Here is a 17,952-nt window from a genome sequence, read left to right on the forward strand (position 1 = left end):
GGCGGTCGGGACGGCGGCTGCCACGGCCGGGACCGCCGCGGCTCCCTCCGCGGGCCCTGCGGGACGCGGGAGCAGCGCGGCCAGCGCGCGCGGCTTCTACTTCAACACGGTGCTGTCGCTGGCGCGGTCGCTGGCGGTGCAGAGCCCGGCGCCTCTGGAGAAGGTGAGGGGCGGCGGTGAGGAGCGGCCGTCACGCGTGGGGCGCCGCTGCGCGCAGGCTGCGGGGCTGTCCCGCGGGGATCCGCGTGTGCCGGGGGGCCGTGCCGCGGCGGGAGCGGCCGCTGTGTGCGGGGGCTCGCGGGCAGCCCGCTCGGCGCCGTCCGTGCCCCGCTGCGCGCTGTTCGTGCCCCGGGGGGCGGTCCGGCCGCCCCTCGGCGCTGTCACGCGTGGGAAGCGGGATGGGGGCCGGGAGATGCCTTGGGCGGGGCCGGCTGCGGGCTCTGAGGGGCTTCTGTCAGCCCGGCCCTGCCTTCGGGCAGCCGGGCCTCGGGGATGCTCTTGTGGGCCAGCCTGACCCAGAAATCCCCGTCAGCAGCGCGCCCTCGGGGCGAGGAACTGCGTCTTGCTGCGTCGCCCCCAAGTCTGTGGAATAGAGTCTTGTGGGGATAATTAGTCTCAACCTAATTAGGGCTGGCTTTCCTCCGTGTATCAGGTTAAATCCAGGCGAGGCAATCAGTGCCGGGTGAAATGCGGGTGAGATGAAGCTGTGCAGAAGGAGAAGCGCGGGCTCCCGGTGCGGGCCGTGCCCCCGCGGGGCTCCCGGTGCGGGCAGTGCCCCCGCGGGGCTGCCCCGCTCCCCGGGCAGTGCCGCTGCTCGCAGGGATGGACAGCCGGGTGTGCTGGGACTGGGCACCGAGTGACAGCATGTCAGGATTGTGTCAGGCAGCAGTTGTGACTAAATAGCTGAAAAAAGCACCGCTCTGTGCTGATAAAAACTATAGTGCTTGTTGTGGGCCCGCTGTTGCAGCCTTCTTTTCTTATTTCTTGTTCTGGAAATGTTCCACTGGTGTGGCAGCCAACGGTGAATAATTTTTCTGTGCCCTGCTGTTGGTTCACAAATATCCAGGGATTTTTTTTTTTTCCAATTTGACAGAATACAGCAGTTCAATTACAGTAACAGCTCATATCTAGCCAGCGTTGCTCACTCATGTTATTGCACATGTAACCTGATGTGGAACACATGTATCAGCAGTCATCTTCCAAAGTTCGTATTTCCTCTGCTGTATTTTCTAGTGAGCAAGAGGATTATCTGCGTTGTACTACAGGTCTGGAAATTAGGAGGTCTGGCAGCTGAAGGACCAGAACCTTGAATTCCACTGAGCATCCAGTCAGTTTTTTTAATCCTCTAGGGATTTTGTTTCTTGCTTTAGAAATTTCAAGGTGGGATGTTCAGAGAGTTATCTAAATAGGAAGTGACTTGGCATTCAAACATAGGTGAGTCAAACATAGTTATTTATTACAGAGGGCCTTTCTAGATAGTATTTATTGACATTAAGGAAACAATTAACATTAAGGAATATTAACATCAAGGAAATTTGTAAAAAAGACCACATGCTTGTTGCAATTCCCACTTGTTAACAATTCTGTAGAAGAGCAAAGTATTTGCAATGTTTGATGTATTCTTTAAATGTGTGTTTGTTAAGTATGGAGTGAAGTAATAGGTGAATAGTGTGAAAATATGAATTCTGAATACTTAATCTGTTATGTTGAAAGGATTTGAGCAGGAGTCATACACAGGTTGGCAACAGTTATATTGTTCAGTGCTGTATATGTAGGGGGCATTGGTGCAGATGTAATTAAAGCTTCATCCACCTATTTTTTGTTTGCAGAAATTGAGTAAATATAATGAAAGTGCCTGCTGCTCATTTCCTGCACATCTAAAAGTGAAGTAGGCATTGGTGCAGCTGTAATTAAAGCTCCATCCACCTATTTTTTTTGCAGAAATTAAGTAAATATAATGAAAGTGCCTGCTGCTCATTTCCTGCACATCTAAAAGTGAAGTAGTGGAACGAAGGCTTTATTCTACTTCAGCACTTTGATCAAGTGCTGAAGAAAATCTTTAAGTTGACCGACGTTGTAGTAAAAATGTTTGACATCTACTTGAGATTTTTCTGCCTTTTTCTGGTTTCTGTCATTCCTCACTCTTTCCTGGCCCTTGGATGTTCTCACTGAGATTGATGACTGAAGGAAGGTAACATTGCCAGATATATTCCAGAAGGTGGAGAGACCACTGTGCCCTTCAAACAAGCTTCAGTTTGGTTTCCAGTCTTGTTCCACTGTTCCTTCCCTCTGCTGTTTTTCAGGTACAAAAGCTGCTCTGTATGTGTCCAGTGGATTTCCATGGGATTTTCCAGTTGGATGAACGCCGCAGGGATGCTGTTATTGCTTTAGGAATCTTCCTAATTGAATCTGACCTTCAGGTATTTTTCCCACTTAGGCTACCTATTTACCTTCAAAGATCTTGGATTAATTCAAGTTTAGTTGTTCAATGAACGAAGAGTTGGTATTTGCTCTTCATAAAAGTAGATAAAAAGATCAGAGGTAAGGGATGGATGCTGTCAGGAGAGCAAGGAAATACTGATAAGTGTGATAAGCACTGCCACAGCCAAACTGCTGCTGTGTGTTCTGGTCATCATGGCTTAAGCAGAGAAAGGAAAGAGTATTCAGGAGGATTTACACAAACCAGATGTGTCACTGCATGTTGTTCCCCACGTGCTCCTGACTGACAGGGATGCTCCGATGCACTCCTGAAGGCCAGGTTTGCAATAGGCCCTTTCATGCCAGGATAAACAGACATTCAGGGCACACAGGCTGCATTGTACACAAGCATCCCTTCTGTGTCTGCCAGCAGGGCCAGCACAAGCTGGTTCTCTTCCCTGTGCCTGCTGGGGCTGGTATTGTTCTGTGTAGAGGAGGGGAAGCGTGGACAGAGCCCCAGGTCCAGTGCTATTAGACCTCACTTTAAATTCTTTCATGTTGCTAAGGTTTGCATCCGGCCTGAATTGCCTCCTATTTAGCACCCATGTGCTATGGTACAGCTTGCATGGATATTATTGACATTGTTCTTTTTTCTTTTTTTGTGTTTGGTTGGGTTTTTTTATAAAGCAGCTGTGCTGTGCTTTGATTTGCAGGCGAGGGAGCTGAAGTGTTACATGGATGCATTAAGTGGCTTGTGTAAGGCCCTGGGATGTGTCACATGTACTGAACTGGCAGTGGCACTCTGAATTTCTAGCTGTCTTAGATTTATTTTGGGAGCTTGCTGTCAATTAATAAAGTGTTTGGGGTTAGGTACTGTCCTGGAGCTTTCTTTTCCAACTTGTACAGAGAATGAACTGTTGCCTGGAGTGAAAAGCTCAGATTTAAGGCGCTGAATTGGGTTACTTTCATTTGCTTGTTTTGAAATCGGTTTTGCAATAGTCAAGAAGCCTGTGGAGTAATCACTAGAAGCAAGTTCTGTGTGTGCTAATGTAATTTTACTGTATCTCTAAAGTATCTTAAGATTATATGGTTCAGCTGTTTTTCTCCATTTTAAACAGAATATTTTCTTCTTTAGCACAAGGAGCATGTGGTTCCTTACCTTCTGCGACTCCTGAAGGGCCTTCCCAAAGTCCAGTGGATAGAAGAAAGCAATGCACGGAAAGGCAGAGGTGATGTTGGGATTTTTTGATCTTTGTCATGGAATGCCAGCCAGGAGACAGACATAGCAAAGGTTGTTCAGGACATGGGTCAAGGGGAGGGGAGAAGTCCTGCTATGGTCTTACTTAGCTCCTGGCTTGAAAGCTTTTAATATTGATTTTGTTTAGAAGCCAAAGGAAGTCGAATAGATCCCTGTTTTCCTGCTTTGCTGCTTTTGATGAATTGCACTTTCCAAATAGTTCTGTGTTCAATATATTTTGTTACTAAACTGGAGAAGATTGTGTAGTAGCTGGAGTAGGAGAGTGGAACATGAGATTTGTTGCTCTACTTTTAGCTTTGATGCTTAGTTGCTGTTTAAACCACTTCGTTCTTTGCTCCCTTAATGTAAGAATACTTCCATACAGTATTATATAATTAAGGTTTATTTCTGATAAGTTGAAAGCCTGGGAAGGTTTTTAATTCTGATTTTTCTTTTAACATTTATGTTGAAATTATGATGGTTGGAGTGCTTCCAAATTTTGTATGTGATACTATTTTCATCTACAGTCTGCCTCAGGGCTTTATGACATGGGAGTCACTTGGGTCTTCTTGCTTTATTATAGTTTGCTCTTTCTATGGTGGTTCTCTCTAACAAGGCTTAAGTGGCTGATTTTCTCTCCATTGCTTTGCAGGTGTGCTTCCAGTGGCAGAAAACTTCAGCTTCTGCTTAGTGACCTTGTTATCTGACGTGGCTTACAGAGATGCATCTTTCCGAGAGCAGGTGGAGTTCAAGCTTGTGCTGTTGGATTACCCAGATCTCCAGTGCTGTGATCCTCACAAATGTCTGGAGAAGAGCACAGCTGCTCCCTGTCCCCAAGGGGCTGATTGCTTTAGCATGTGCACTGATGCTTTAATTTGCTTGTGTTAATAGTCAAGTACCTACAGGATACTCATAGGTGTGCAGTTACTTTTGGGTGTCAGTTGCTGAGGTGAGAGTTTTAAAATTCCAGTTTTGGTACTGAGGTTGGGAGTGCTGCAGTTTCATTGTGTAGTACTTGCAGCTCACTGCAGACTTTACAGGAGAAGCTCTGTAACCTGAGTGAGGGCAGTGTAATCTTTTAGTCACACAACATTAAGAAATCTTCACAGAGGTGCTTACGCTAATGTTTACAAGTTTCATTTGTTTTAATGATCTGGTGTAAGATAATGATATCTCTTTACCAAAAGATATTTTTGTATGTCTGTCTTGATGACTTTAGATCTTGGATACAGTCCTACAAGTAATGCAGTTCCTGTTGGGAATGTGCCAGACACCACAAATGCACGATAAAGGTAGTGATAAAATTGTTACTGTATTTGTAACTCCTGTCCTCTGAACTACTCTTGTGTGTGTTTGCTGGTTATCAGGATCAATCCTGAAAAGTGAGTTTTGTCTTTCAGCTTCCGTTAGCACTTCTCTGTTCTGTTTGTTGCTGACTGGAAAATACAGAAGCAGAATTGTATTAATTTGTGATGCTTTCATGGTTTTTCCTCTGCTTGTACAAATCAGTTGTTGTAAAGCGCTTTAGGCTGAAACAGTTTAGTAAAGTGGTAGCAAAAGCATGAAGAGGAAGTTTTAAGTTACTGTTATTTGCTGATACTGTGCTTTTCTTTTCCAGAGTATTTATGCAAGTATGCAGTGCCCTGCCTGATAGGAATTTCTCGAGCCTTTGGTCGCTACAGCAATTCAGAGGAGGCTCTCCTTTCAAAGCTTTTTCCTAAAATTCCCCCACATTCCCTGAGAGTTCCAGAAGAGCTCGAAGGAATTCGCCGTCGATCCTTTAATGATTTCAGATCAATTCTTCCCAGTTCTCTGCTCACTGTTTGCCAGGAAGGATCACTGAAGAGAAAGGCTAGCAGTGTATGCAGCATCACACAGGTTTGTATGACTTGCTCTGTGTTGGAGCCAGCGCTGAGATGATTTCTTGGTCTCAGTGGAGTTAAGACTTAAGCCTGGATATGCAGAGTCTCTTAACACATTGTTTGAGCAGATACAAATGGCTTTATTGTGGTTCCACAGCTGAGTTTCAAAACAGTTTTGTAGTTTCTGAATTACAGAACAAGCAATGACAATTATAGTAGCAGCTGTACTAGTAAGTCTTTACATGGGGCATTTGACAAATCCCATTCCTTGTGTTATTATCATTAAAAGGCATTGTAATGTATATCAGTAAAATTGGGAAGCTGCACTTAATGGCTGAAGCTTTCACGAGAGGATACAGGAGCTCTTCCTGGTTTCACTAGGAGCTGTGGATGTTCATTGTCTTGGGGCAAGACTGGATTCAGATGGTGGTTTGAAACTACAGATTATTACTGGCATAGTTTCCTACAGTAGAGGAGTTATCACTCTGATCTCTTCCCTTTAGTCAAAAGCACTGAACTGGCATTTTTTAACTTCCCTTTTTTGGCTGCAGTTGAGCTGTTAGACCCAGCAATATGTAGTTCCTGTTAGTTTTGCTTGAAGCTGTGTTTCATTTTAAAGTGTGCAAACTATTCCCTGACAGGTTTTTAAATGTTTTATCAATGTTTTCTAAAATACAGCTTTTGTGCAATGTTTCAGGTTAGTCCTGAACGTGGGTTTCCTGCTCCCAGTTCTCCTGGAGGACCTGCTGCAATTCATTACTTTGAAGGTAGATTACCTTAAGGAACAGTCTGTGATTTGGGGTTTTGTTGCTATTTATAGAAAATTTAAAACAAAAAACTTTTTGACCCCTTCCTCTACCTTTTAGAATCAGTCAGAACCTTATAGGAATTCAGTGGCACATGCTGGCTAGGATTTTTTTTTAAATTGTGGTTTAAAGACCGTAGGAAGTAATTATTAACAGCAGTAATTTCCTGGCTTGGTTGTTTTTCACTTGTTTCTTGATTCCCTTCCTGTTAGGCAGTGCCTAGTACTGAAGAGCTTAATTCAACTAGGCCAGAAAGATTTCAGGAGATTAGGCTGAGTAACTTTGAGGAACAAGAGTTAATATTGTGCTTCAGTAGACAACTACATTGTTGATCTAGGGTCTGGAATTTTGAGGCTTGTGGCACATTGTATAAATCCAAAACAACTGCTCCATTTGGAGTGAGTGTGATGTGGGCCATTGTGGAAGACCCAGTAATTTTCTGGAGCAAGAAATACTAAAGAAGACATTGAAGTGGAGCGTTCAGTAGTGTGCATTGGTTACTGTATCATAAAAGGCCAAAACCTGAGAAAGTTTTATGAATTTACATGAAAACTCTTAACTCCTGAGCTGTGGTAGAGCTCCATCTGTGAGTTCTAAGTCAAAGGAGGGCTTAAAAATAAACTCATGAATCATGTGGAGGACCAGCTTTGCATCTGAGCTGTTTTGGTGTCTCTGGTTTTGTCTGGCCCTTTCAGGTTTTTAACAGTTTGGCCTTTCTCTGTTTCAGGGCCATTCCCCTCTCTCAAGCTCTGGCTTTAATTTCTTCCACATTGCTTTCCTTTCTTCTTCACATTGCTGTTTCTAGAGGCATCTCTTCCTCAGTCATATAATGGGATTACAGAGTCATTCTTAAATTGCAAAGTAGGAAAGAGCTGTTTATCTTCTGTCTACTGTGTTGAACCAATGTATTCTTCAATGTTGTGGTCTTCATGGTTTGAATGAAAAAAAATAAACAAAACCCAGAGGTTGTGGGTTAGAGAGATACTATTGTAGTAGAACAGAATTAATCTTAAATCTTTAGGTGGACAACTTTGTAAAATCCTTTGGATTATTTTAATTGTCTCTCTGGTAGAGTTATGATTATTCCAGTCAGGATTTTATTTTCAATACTAACTTCTACCAAATATTTCAGCTACAGTCAGTTCTTGGATTGCTTCTGTTGATATAGTTTGTGATAGTCTTGCCTTCTGAAGAGGATGAGTAGTGACCTTGGTTTTATTCTGGTCAAGGCTAACAGCTAAAAAAAAAAAAGAACTGAGGACCTTTTTTTTGTTGTCAATAAATAGTCTTACTTAAAAGCCTGTTAATCACAAGAACATTACTCTAGCACAGCCAGCTGAGCACTTCAGAAAGGCATGAGATGTAATTTCTCAAGGGGAAACAGAGACAGGAGCAGTTTGCTGAGCAAGTTGTTTGCTTAATAGAGTACTTGAATCTGAAAAATAATTTGATTCTCTTTGCTTTGAAATTGCTGTGGTGAATTGGTGCCTATTCTAAGATGAGCACTGTGCCATGTGTTCATTTAATCTAATACAGGGAAAAACCTTGCAGGATAGTTTTGACTTAACCTGTTCTTTACATCTCTGTGCTTCTGATCTAAGGGGCATTTACAAATGTTTTCAGGTAGATGCACATCAATAGTGTGGGAAGGTTTGTCAGAAGTACCTCTGACATGGACACAAGTTATTGTAATAAATTCTCTGTTATGATAGTAAGCTTCTAATGACAATTGTATCATAGTTTTCTGTCTTTATTTACCAGTGGATGAGCTGAAATGTACCTCTGGCAAGCTAAAGACTGTTAGAAAAAACTCTTTTGTAGTGGCTAAATGCTTCCATTAAAGACAGTTAATATCGTTTCTCTCTTCAAACTTGGATTTCCATTATTTTTTTCTGATCAGGTTCATATCTTCCTGATGGGAGTGCACTAGATCCTGATTATTACTTCTCCACAATCAGCTCCAGCTTTTCAGTTTCTCCTCTCTTCAATGGTATTAACAATAAAGAGTTTAACATCCCACTGGAAACGCTCTGGCAGCTGTTGAACATGGTATGTGATGGCTCCTTATGAAGACTGCAGTGACACTGCATTCTAGATATTTGCTAGAAATAGATGCAATTTAAGCTTTTAGAACTGCAAGGAAAACGACAGTCTTTGTCTCTCAAGCTTTGTGTAATTTTATTTTTTATGGCTTTTAATGTCATGCTTCAGTAGCGTTCTGGAAAGCTCTCATAATAACCATGCAGAATTTGGAAAATCAAGTAAGTTTGTCAGCTGCTTCCTGCTTGAGTCTTGCCAACCACTTGTTCTGGTATAACCTGCATACTGCTAGTTGCTGAAATAGAAGATTGGGTTTTGCTGTGAGAGTGAGACTTCCTGAAGGTTTTGCTGGGAATTCATATAAGTGACAGAAGCTGCCGGCCCTGTCTGCTTCTGGCAGCAGCTATTCTGGAACAGCAGAGAGGCTCAAGTGTTCTTGTTGCAGCCTTAATTTCATCTGAGGCTTCATAGTGAAGTGACTTGTGTTTTCTGTGCATAAGCAATTTTATTCAATTATATTCTGCTCCTATCTAGAGTCACTAACAGGAAACATCCTGTTTTAGTTTGGCTTTTTTTCCTCCACAGGTAAAGCAGATCGTTGAGGATTCTCTTCTGAAGACCTTAGATGCAGTTTTAGCTGAAGTTGCAGAGGTATGGTTTTACCTTCTTCCTTTAATGACTTTAGTACTTCATTTTTTGCCTTATTACTTGCAAAATTAGTATTTTACCTGTGTAAGGTATACCTTCTCTTTGCAAAATGATACTAATTTCCTTTCTGAGCAGTTCTTTCAGTGGTTTAAATCTAGCCTTGGACTGTGTAAAAATGGTAAAGGGGGGTGATACTGTTCATTAAAATAGGCGAAAATAGTTATTTTCCTACATTAGCTCTGTTGTCCTAATAAATTACATCATTGGTTGCCCAAAACTGGTTTACTGTAGACAAAGGTCTTGCTTGCGTATTGCAGTGACATTGTCTTTTTTCACAAATATGAAATGCATTGGTTGTTTTCAGTTTGTGGCTTGGAAATCACTGCTGCTCTTTTAGGTGCCATTTCTATGAGTTTGTCAGTGTTGTAGCTCATGGAGTCTCAGAGGTGGCAGATTTGGTTCTTTAGGTCTGTGAGCCCTCGTTTCAGAACAAGGATTTGTTTCTTCTTCTCCCTTCCCCTGGGTGCAGTTCTGTCACAGCCTCCACCACATTTTATGGAGTTTGCCTCATTTCCTCAGGGCATAAAGCCGTGGTGAAAGGGGTGTGTGCTGAAATGCAAGCAGAAATGACTCTGCTTTGCTCTCAGCCTCCCATCGAGCACTGCCTTGTTCAGAATGTAGGCCTGAGTGGAGACAACTTCAGCCTCTCTTTTTGCCATCTCAGTAAAGTGAGAGCTTTGAGTGCCCCCCCCTTTTTTTTTCTTTTTTCTTTTTAGCCCCATTGTTAGAGAAACAGACGTGCTCTTGAAATCAAACAGTGACTGAATTTTGTTTAATGCATTGAATGGCTGTACTTTTATTAAAAGTAGAGGGGGGAAAGCTGTGAGGTTGCTTCTTGTACCTGTTTTATATGCTTGTTTACATTGTGGAGGTAGAGTGAGATTTACTTATTTGTATAATGGAAAATACTTCCTTTTGAATCTAGCAGATTGCTTCTTTTGTTTTTCAGATGAGTTGTAGTACAGATCTCCATTACAAAACCTTCAGTGACCCTCTTTACCTTGCTCAGTTTAAAATGCTGAGAGACACACTATACTATATGAAAGGTATAGTATTTATTTATTTTTATTTATCCTTCATTATAATTAGGATCACAAGCATCATCTGCTTTGTATTGACTGCTTGAACATTTGGTGTGTATTTCCTGGGTATTCTGCCTCTGGTATTAAATTTGTATTTTGAAGTGTTTACATATTAAAAACATGCTATGAAAGTAGAAAAAAATGTTTTGGCCACCCACTATTAAAAGGATTAATAGGTGGCATTTGAATTGTCTGTTGACTGATGGACTTTGCTATATTTATCTTTTAGACAGGACATAAACTTGATTAAATAGTATAATTTGTAATATAGCAATGACTTTTATAAATACTGTTACTCTACTTCACTGACTTCCATCCTTCCAGTATAATGTTGTTTCCTTTTCTTTCTTTAGACCTTCCCAACTCATTTGTGAAGGAAATCCATGATTTTGTGCTGGAGCAATTCAACAGCAGCCAGTCAGAGCTGCAGAAAATCCTCCACGATATGGATCGGCTGCACAACGAGCTGAGCCCGTTAAAGCTGCGCTGCCAGGCCAACGCCGCCTGCGTGGATCTCATGGTGTGGGCTGTGAAAGATGAGCAAAGTAAAAAAATGCTCCTTGGTCTCTGCAGTGTCTGTTCATTGTGTTCTAAGCTGTAGAAATACAGAGTAGATGGTGCTCAGAGAAATGCTAAATTTCAGTGGAATACTTTGTGCTTTTAGAATACAAGGGTAAAACTTCCACCAAAAGGTTGTCAGATTAGCTGGTTGGGTAGAAGGACATCTCTTTATAGAAATGGGAACAGAAACTTCCTATTACTTATCTCCAGGGGATGCTATAAATGCTGAATTGCATGCAGCTATTTGTTTTCTAGTTTCTGCTTTATTTATTGCTCTTAATATCATAAATATTTCTCAGTGATTCTTTTAAAGAAAATGTTTTTTCCTCATTGCTAGCTAGCAGGACTGGGAAGCTCTTTCTTACTTTTCCTCTATTTTCTTTCTTGTTGTATAAATCTTACCTCTGCTGAATATGTGGAGGATTTTTTTCCCTTTGGACATTGCAATATTTAATTTCTGTTCAGTATGAAGTATGTTCAAAATCAGCTTTAAGTACTATCATTCTTTCAGTCACAGTGTTTGACAGAGCTGTTTGGTGCAGGTGCTAGATTTCTAAAACTGTTTTTGCAGAAGCAGCCCTAAATCTTATACCACAAGATTGAAGCTTATAAATTTTCAAAGCTATTTTAAAAAGCTATTTTAAAAATTCCAGTAAGGATTGGGTTGTGTATGGCCTAATAACAAAATAATTTTCTTTTCTGTTGTATTTTTTATTTAAGGTGCAGAAAACCTGTGCATCAAGTTATCAGAGAAGCTGCAGTCAAAAACCTCAAGCAAAGTCATAATTGCTCACTTGCCTCTGCTAATTTGCTGTTTGCAGGTCTGTCTTTACAGTATTTGTAATTAATTACTGCAGTTACTCACTGTACCAGTGAATGAGAATTTGGGGAGTTTTATGGGTTGCTAGAACACTTTATCTGCTCTTTTTATTACTTTACATCACTGTGTTCTGTATTTGGATTTTAGAGATATGGTGTGAAAACTAGGAACTGCTTTTAGAATTTTCTTAGCTCAGCTGTTTCTTGAAGAATAATATTCATGAGGGGTTTTTAACCAGGATTTAAAGTTTGGACTATTTAGCTTCTTATTTTAATTGTTTGTGTAATGCACTATTGGGACTGGCAGGTCACTGAGGTTTTGGATTAAGTCTTGGTTATTCTAATTTTTGTCTTCTTATTGGGCACTTATCCAGTCTTACAAATGTTGTGTTTTTCACCACATGAGTTGTAAGTTATCGTGTTCCTCTAAATGTTGGCACTTGTACAGTACCTTTATTTTTGGAGAGTGCAGCTCATTTCATGGAACTCCTGTGAAAACACCCAGGAAGAGAGCAGCAAGGCTTGAGTGGTATATGATACACTCTAGAATAACCTAAAACAGTTAGAGGCTTAAAATATCCAAATCTTCTAAAAAATGAACCTCTCAAAACTGTGTAGGATTTGTTTTGTTTTCTGTTTGTTTGTATTGAGCTGAAGTTGCGAGCTTGTAGCTGAAATAAAAATAGTGCTGTTTTATTCTAAAGCTATGTTTTGTTGGTTTTGGCTTGGTTTTTGAATTTTCTTTCCCTTTTTAGGGTCTGGGTCGTTTGTGTGAGAGGTTCCCTGTTGTGGTTCATTCTGTCAATCCATCATTGAGAGACTTCCTTGTGATACCTTCCCCAGTGCTTGTGAAACTCTACAAATACCACAGCCAGTATCACACAGGTGAAAGAGGAAAGCCTATGCTCCAGAATGTTTGTTTTCCATACATTTTGGTATTTTGTGGTGATGCAGCTGTAGGTGGAAATGGAGATGGAATTGTGTAATTGTTTGTTTGGATATAGGGAGGAGGGAAACAAATGAAATTCTGGTAGGAGTGTATCTAAGGGTAAGCAGCAGAACTGCTGTGTCTCTTCTGCTGACACTGAGCACTTCTGTCTTGAGAGAGACTGCAGCCAGAGCCAGTGCATAATTATCCTCACAGTGAGGGAAAAGAATCACATACCCAGTTGGAGCCTCCCTTGTTTCGAGTTGAGGCTGTTGTGTCTAATTCTCCTACAAAGGCTGCTTGTCTGCCCTGTAGCCTACTTTGCAGCTTGGGAGGCAGCCACTGGCTCTGCCCAAAGCTGCTTCTTCTCCAGAGTGAACGAGGTCACGTTCCTCACACTCCCCATGCCCATCCTCTGCTCCAGCCACGTGACTGTCTTGGCATTTGGCAGGTTTTTGTTGTTGTTTTTAGATTTTAATACTGAGTGATGATTTCCAGAAGAAAAATGTTCAATTCAAATCAATGCAAAAGCAGTATTGTAATGCTAGAGCAAAACAGTAAAGGGGTAAGTGGCTAAATTTAGGAATAATGATTTAGGAATAGACAAATGCAATAATGACTTGTATAGCTCATCAAGTGGTGTTGATTTCTGTATTCCTGTGTTCTTAGTAGGTGGAAATGACATAAAGATTAGTGTCACCAACGAGCATTCAGAGTCCACTCTAAGTGTAATGTCTGGCAAGAAAGGTCAGCCATCCATGTATGAGCAGCTGCGTGACATTGCCATAGACAACATCTGCAGGTGAGAGGGGGCTGGCACCATGCTGAACACGTGCTCTTTCCCTGGTACCATGCTGAACACGTGCTCTTTCCCTGGTACCATGCTGAACACATGCTCTTTCCCTGGTACCATGCTGAACACATGCTCTTTCCCTGGTACCATGCTGAACACGTGCTATTTCCCTGACAGAAAAGCACAGTGCCCATTTAGAAGGTTCTGCTCTGTGCTGCCATGAAGTCTTTGTGCCTTGTTTGGTCATGACTTCGTTTTCCTTCAGGCATCTCTTGGTTCTGTTTATGTCCTAACTGTAAAATAATAATTCACTCTTACTGTTTTGCTTCCATGTCTTCTAGTTACCATTTTCAGCAGGTAGGTGTTTTTGTAGATATTCAGTAGGTTTTTTTTTGTTTTTAGCTTAGGTTGTCACATTGACTGAGCCTTGTGTAACAGAAGGGTTGTCACACACTCGTGTGGGCAGTGATTATTCTTCCCTTTTAGACAGCTGCAGAGAGCTAGAGGGAAGACATAGTTGGTGACTATGGAGGCAAGCAATTAAAGTTTCAAAGCATTGGATTCTGAATTTACCTTACTGTATATTCTGATCATTATTGTTTCTGGAGAAAGCAGAAGTAGAAACTGCTCATTTTTTTAAATGTATGTGCAGTGTTCCTTGGCAATCAGTTCTTACTCTTCAGTATGAACCTGTTCCCCTTATATATAGATGGCATGAACTTACAGTAGTTAAAATTGATATGTTTAATTGATGCATTATGCTTTTTCTGTCCATTGTTACTGCAGGTGCTTGAAAGCTGGCTTGACTATAGATTCAGTGATTGTTGAGGCCTTTCTTGCCAGTTTATCCAACCGTCTGTACATCTCTCAGGAGAATGATAAGTAAGTTGTCAGTCATAAAACCAATTTTTCCTTCACTCAATGAATCTGAGACTTATTCTAAGTACTGGCAGCATTATTTTAGAATTAAATGTTACTGAGATTAATGGGCTTGTGCACGGGGTCAAGATCTTCCCATGCCAAGTCTTTGCAGAGCTGGCCCCATTTTCATACTGAGAGGTATGGATTCAGTTTAAGTGATTGAATCAGCAAATCTTTGGTGAATATTAGCCAGTTTTGAGTTCTCAGCTGAGTGATGCTTTCTCTTCAAGCTTCAGCTGTCCTTTTTGGCTAGATACATCTTGTCACTTGTGGCATTTTGCTCTGCATTTGAGAGCCTCACTAACCAAGAAGTCTCATGGGGGAGGTTCTGTAGTAGCTGGTCTAACTGTCTTAGTATTTTGCCCATAATTTTTGCCTTTTTTAATGTTGTTTTTGGAACAACAGTTTGTTCATGGGTTAGTGTGGACCTCCTCAATAATGAGTTTGGGAGAGGTTATTTTTTATTTTGAAAATCAGCTTGTGCAAGTATAACCTTTAATGCTGGGGATGTATGGAGTGGCAGTATTAAAGCTGCTGGTGATATTTAAATTTAGTATAGGAGCTCTTACTTATCTGAAATGTAACTGAGGTCTTGATAACTTGTTGAACAATTACATTTATCACATTGGGATTTTTGGTTTTTTTCCTTAACAGGGAAGCTCATTTGATTCCTGACCACACCATTCGTGCTCTAGGGCACATTGCAGTGGCACTGAGGGACACCCCAAAAATGATGGAACCCATCCTGCAGATCTTACAGCAGAAGTTTTGCCAGCCACCTTCTCATCTTGATGTACTCATCATTGATCAGCTTGGCTGTTTGGTCATCACTGGAAATGTAAGGAAAGAACTGGCCAAGAGAATGCCAGTTGATGATTCCTTTCCTTTAGTTAAATGGAAATATATTTTAGTGCATTTGCAGAAGGCTTTTAAGGCTTCTCTTTTCTGCATTACAGGTAGACACTTGTACAGTCTTTGTGATACCACACAACAAAAACTGTGATAATGTGTAAAGTGTTGTCCCTGTAAAGAAGATGAATCCCCACAGAAAATAAAGAGTCTTTTTTAGAAAAAGACTATAAAGCCCACCAAACTCAATGTTTTCAGAAGTTACTAAGTTTTTAAACTTGGCCTATCACAAAGAAGTGGAGAGTATTTTCTTTTTGTATCAGTAATTAACTTTCACAGTCTTGTAGGTTCATACATTTAAAAGTATGGAAGATTGTCTTCTTTAGTCGTATAAAAATTAACTGACTTTTTCCAAATGTTATTTGTGCATCTGAAAAAGCAATTAATTGCCTGAACTCAGAAGCCTGAAAAAATTGCTTCCGTCAGGAAGGCAGAATTAAAGAGCATAATAAATTTGCTAAAATTTGATCCATTAAAAACATTCACAAAAGCACTTGTACTGTTTGCTTCATGGAATTTGAAACCATTGCCCAGGCTGTGGTTGCACACCTATCTGAGGAACTTGGTAATATTTGGAGTATTTTACAGAGCTGATCTTTAGAGAGGTTGTATTCAGTAAGCTTTACTTAGGGATTTGGTTTTGTTTTTTTGCAGCAATACATTTATGGTGAGGTGTGGAATCTATTTCAGCAAATCAGTGTTAAAGCAAGCTCAGTTGTATACTCTGCCACAAAAGACTATAAGGACCATGGATACAGGTAACACTTAGCTGTGTCCCTAAGTGTGTGAAAACTATATCAAATACCCTTTGTGCTGCTTTGGGGTTTTTCAGTTTTTCCCAGTATCAGATTTTATTACAAGGCTGTAAATTATGCTGTTCTCTGATGTTAAAAAGAAATACTTTCATTTAGAAATAATAGCACTTCGAAATGCAGGGATTCCTGAAAATGCTTTTCACTACAGGTAGCATTGATATCTTTTACATCTGTGACGAATCAGTGAGAGATAATTGACATTGATGACTTATGTTATCTGTAATTGCAGTAATTAATTACTAAATTACTGTAATTAATTACTAAATCTCTTAGCTCAGAAAAGCTGAGAGTGTGGTTTGGTTTGTTTTTAATGTGATCCTGGTACTTGTTAGGGATTAAATGCAAACCATTAACAATTTAATTCTTTGTATGTAAGTTATACATTGTTGTCCCCACTAGAAGCAGATATTATCACTGACTCTGTTGGTAGTTGGGGTAAGCTGGATACCATTCAATGCAGAATGGGAGTAGCTGAGAGGACTGTTCCTGTCAGTATATTTTAACAATGCCATCTCAACTTCAACAACTGATACGAGTTGTGATTCTTCTGCTCAAGAGCTTTCCCAAAACAGAAACACTGCCCTTGGCTGAATTTTTGTCTGCTACAGGAAAGTACTTAAAGTACCTTCATTGTGTCCATGACAGCATCATAAATGGAACATCCTCCAAAGGCACAACTTAAAAATAGTTTTTCACTTCAATACCAATTGCATTTCAATTGTCAGTAAGTGATGCTGCTCATAAAAACAGCAAGAAAAAAAACTGGGTGGAAATACATCAGTAGCCTTATTACAAGAGTTACTGTCAGTATTATGAAGAAAACACTGACAATATAAAACCTGAGGAATTGCTTGCTCATAACTGTTCTTTGTCCTCAGGCACTGCTCCTTGGCAGTCATTAACGCCCTGGCCAACATCGCTGCCAACATCCAGGTAGAGCACCTTGTGGATGAGCTGCTGATGAACTTGCTGGAGCTGTTTGTTCAGCTTGGGCTCGAAGGAAAGAGAGCTAGTGAGAGAGCAAGTGAAAAAGGACCAGCCCTGAAGGTCAGATATGCACTGGTTTTTAATTGTGTGCAGCTGTGCTTTATGTGGGTGGCTCTGCTGAATACACAGGGCAAACCCTTCCTGTGCTAAGCCTGAGAGTGTGCTCTGGGGCTGGAGTGTGAGTTCTGGGATGCCTGACTGATTGTGTGGAGTGTCCCAGATAAAACAGGGAATAGCTGCAGTTCAGCTGAGACTGCCTGGGGTGTCAGAGGCAGGAAAACATGGGATGCTCTGGAATCAGTATAGGAGACAAACTGCTGCAGTGACTGAAAGCTGTGCAACTCTGCAAATGGAGAAATGACAGAATTCAGATGGATTGAGCTAGGAGGCAGTGTTTCTTTACTGTGAAGATCCTAAGAGCAGTTCTCACTAGAACATTCTACTCAATGCAGAGTACAAGTTATGAAAGGTATTCTGTGAGTGAGTCGCATGCAGTGGATTGTCCTGAAGTTAACAAAAAAACTATGGTGACTTTTTCCAATTGTCCCTCCCACTTAGAGTGTCTTCTGTGCTATTATTTTATTCCCTCCAAAAATATTTTAAGACCCATCTTTTGTTTGCTTTATCTTGACTCTCCAGGAAAGATAACTGAGTTATGTTTTAGTTGGGTTGTACCATTATTGTTTCATCTGAAGATTATTTGGCTTTGTTTCTCTATTGCTCTCTTCTTTCCTTCTTTGTTTTTCTTTTTAAAATTTCTTCCTTTTGGTTTGTTCCACTTCATGCAGAGCTGTACCCTGTTAGCACATCTTGCCTGCCTCATCTGTGTGGGGTCAGCAGTCTCTCTCTTGTAAGGAGGGAACTGGAGCATTCCCTGTTTCCCAGATCTAGTGTGGAGGGATCTGGGAGGTTGGGAAAGACTGCAGAGAGATGTCTCAGTGTGGTGTCTGTGCCATCACTGTTTGTCTGATCAGAAAAGGTGAGAAATGATGTGCTGTGCTCAGTAAATGTTTTTCATTCTTTAATACTCTAATTGGTCAAGAGCAAACACACTTGTATAGCTGCA

General features: G+C 40.9%; 1 protein-coding gene across 1 annotated transcript in view; it reads left to right on the forward strand.

The window, feature by feature from the left end:
* The first annotated feature begins 6 nt into the window (after positions 1-6).
* The window catches only part of PI4KA (phosphatidylinositol 4-kinase alpha), a 57,920-nt gene continuing 39,974 nt past the window's right edge, over positions 7-17,952 (forward strand). The window contains exons 1-18 of the mRNA XM_039724405.1: positions 7-163; positions 2,304-2,420; positions 3,554-3,647; positions 4,308-4,396; positions 4,875-4,947; positions 5,274-5,533; positions 6,215-6,284; positions 8,224-8,372; positions 8,949-9,014; positions 10,021-10,117; positions 10,507-10,698; positions 11,435-11,535; positions 12,289-12,418; positions 13,131-13,263; positions 14,041-14,136; positions 14,830-15,013; positions 15,739-15,842; positions 16,778-16,946. Coding sequence (XP_039580339.1) covers positions 2,322-2,420; positions 3,554-3,647; positions 4,308-4,396; positions 4,875-4,947; positions 5,274-5,533; positions 6,215-6,284; positions 8,224-8,372; positions 8,949-9,014; positions 10,021-10,117; positions 10,507-10,698; positions 11,435-11,535; positions 12,289-12,418; positions 13,131-13,263; positions 14,041-14,136; positions 14,830-15,013; positions 15,739-15,842; positions 16,778-16,946 — 2,106 coding nt within the window. The 5' untranslated portion in view covers positions 7-163; positions 2,304-2,321. The remainder of the gene's footprint in view (positions 164-2,303; positions 2,421-3,553; positions 3,648-4,307; positions 4,397-4,874; positions 4,948-5,273; positions 5,534-6,214; positions 6,285-8,223; positions 8,373-8,948; positions 9,015-10,020; positions 10,118-10,506; positions 10,699-11,434; positions 11,536-12,288; positions 12,419-13,130; positions 13,264-14,040; positions 14,137-14,829; positions 15,014-15,738; positions 15,843-16,777; positions 16,947-17,952) is intronic.

This window comes from Passer montanus, unplaced genomic scaffold, assembly GCF_014805655.1.
Source record: "Passer montanus isolate IOZ18808 unplaced genomic scaffold, ASM1480565v1 scaffold53, whole genome shotgun sequence".
NCBI lineage: Eukaryota > Metazoa > Chordata > Aves > Passeriformes > Passeridae > Passer > Passer montanus.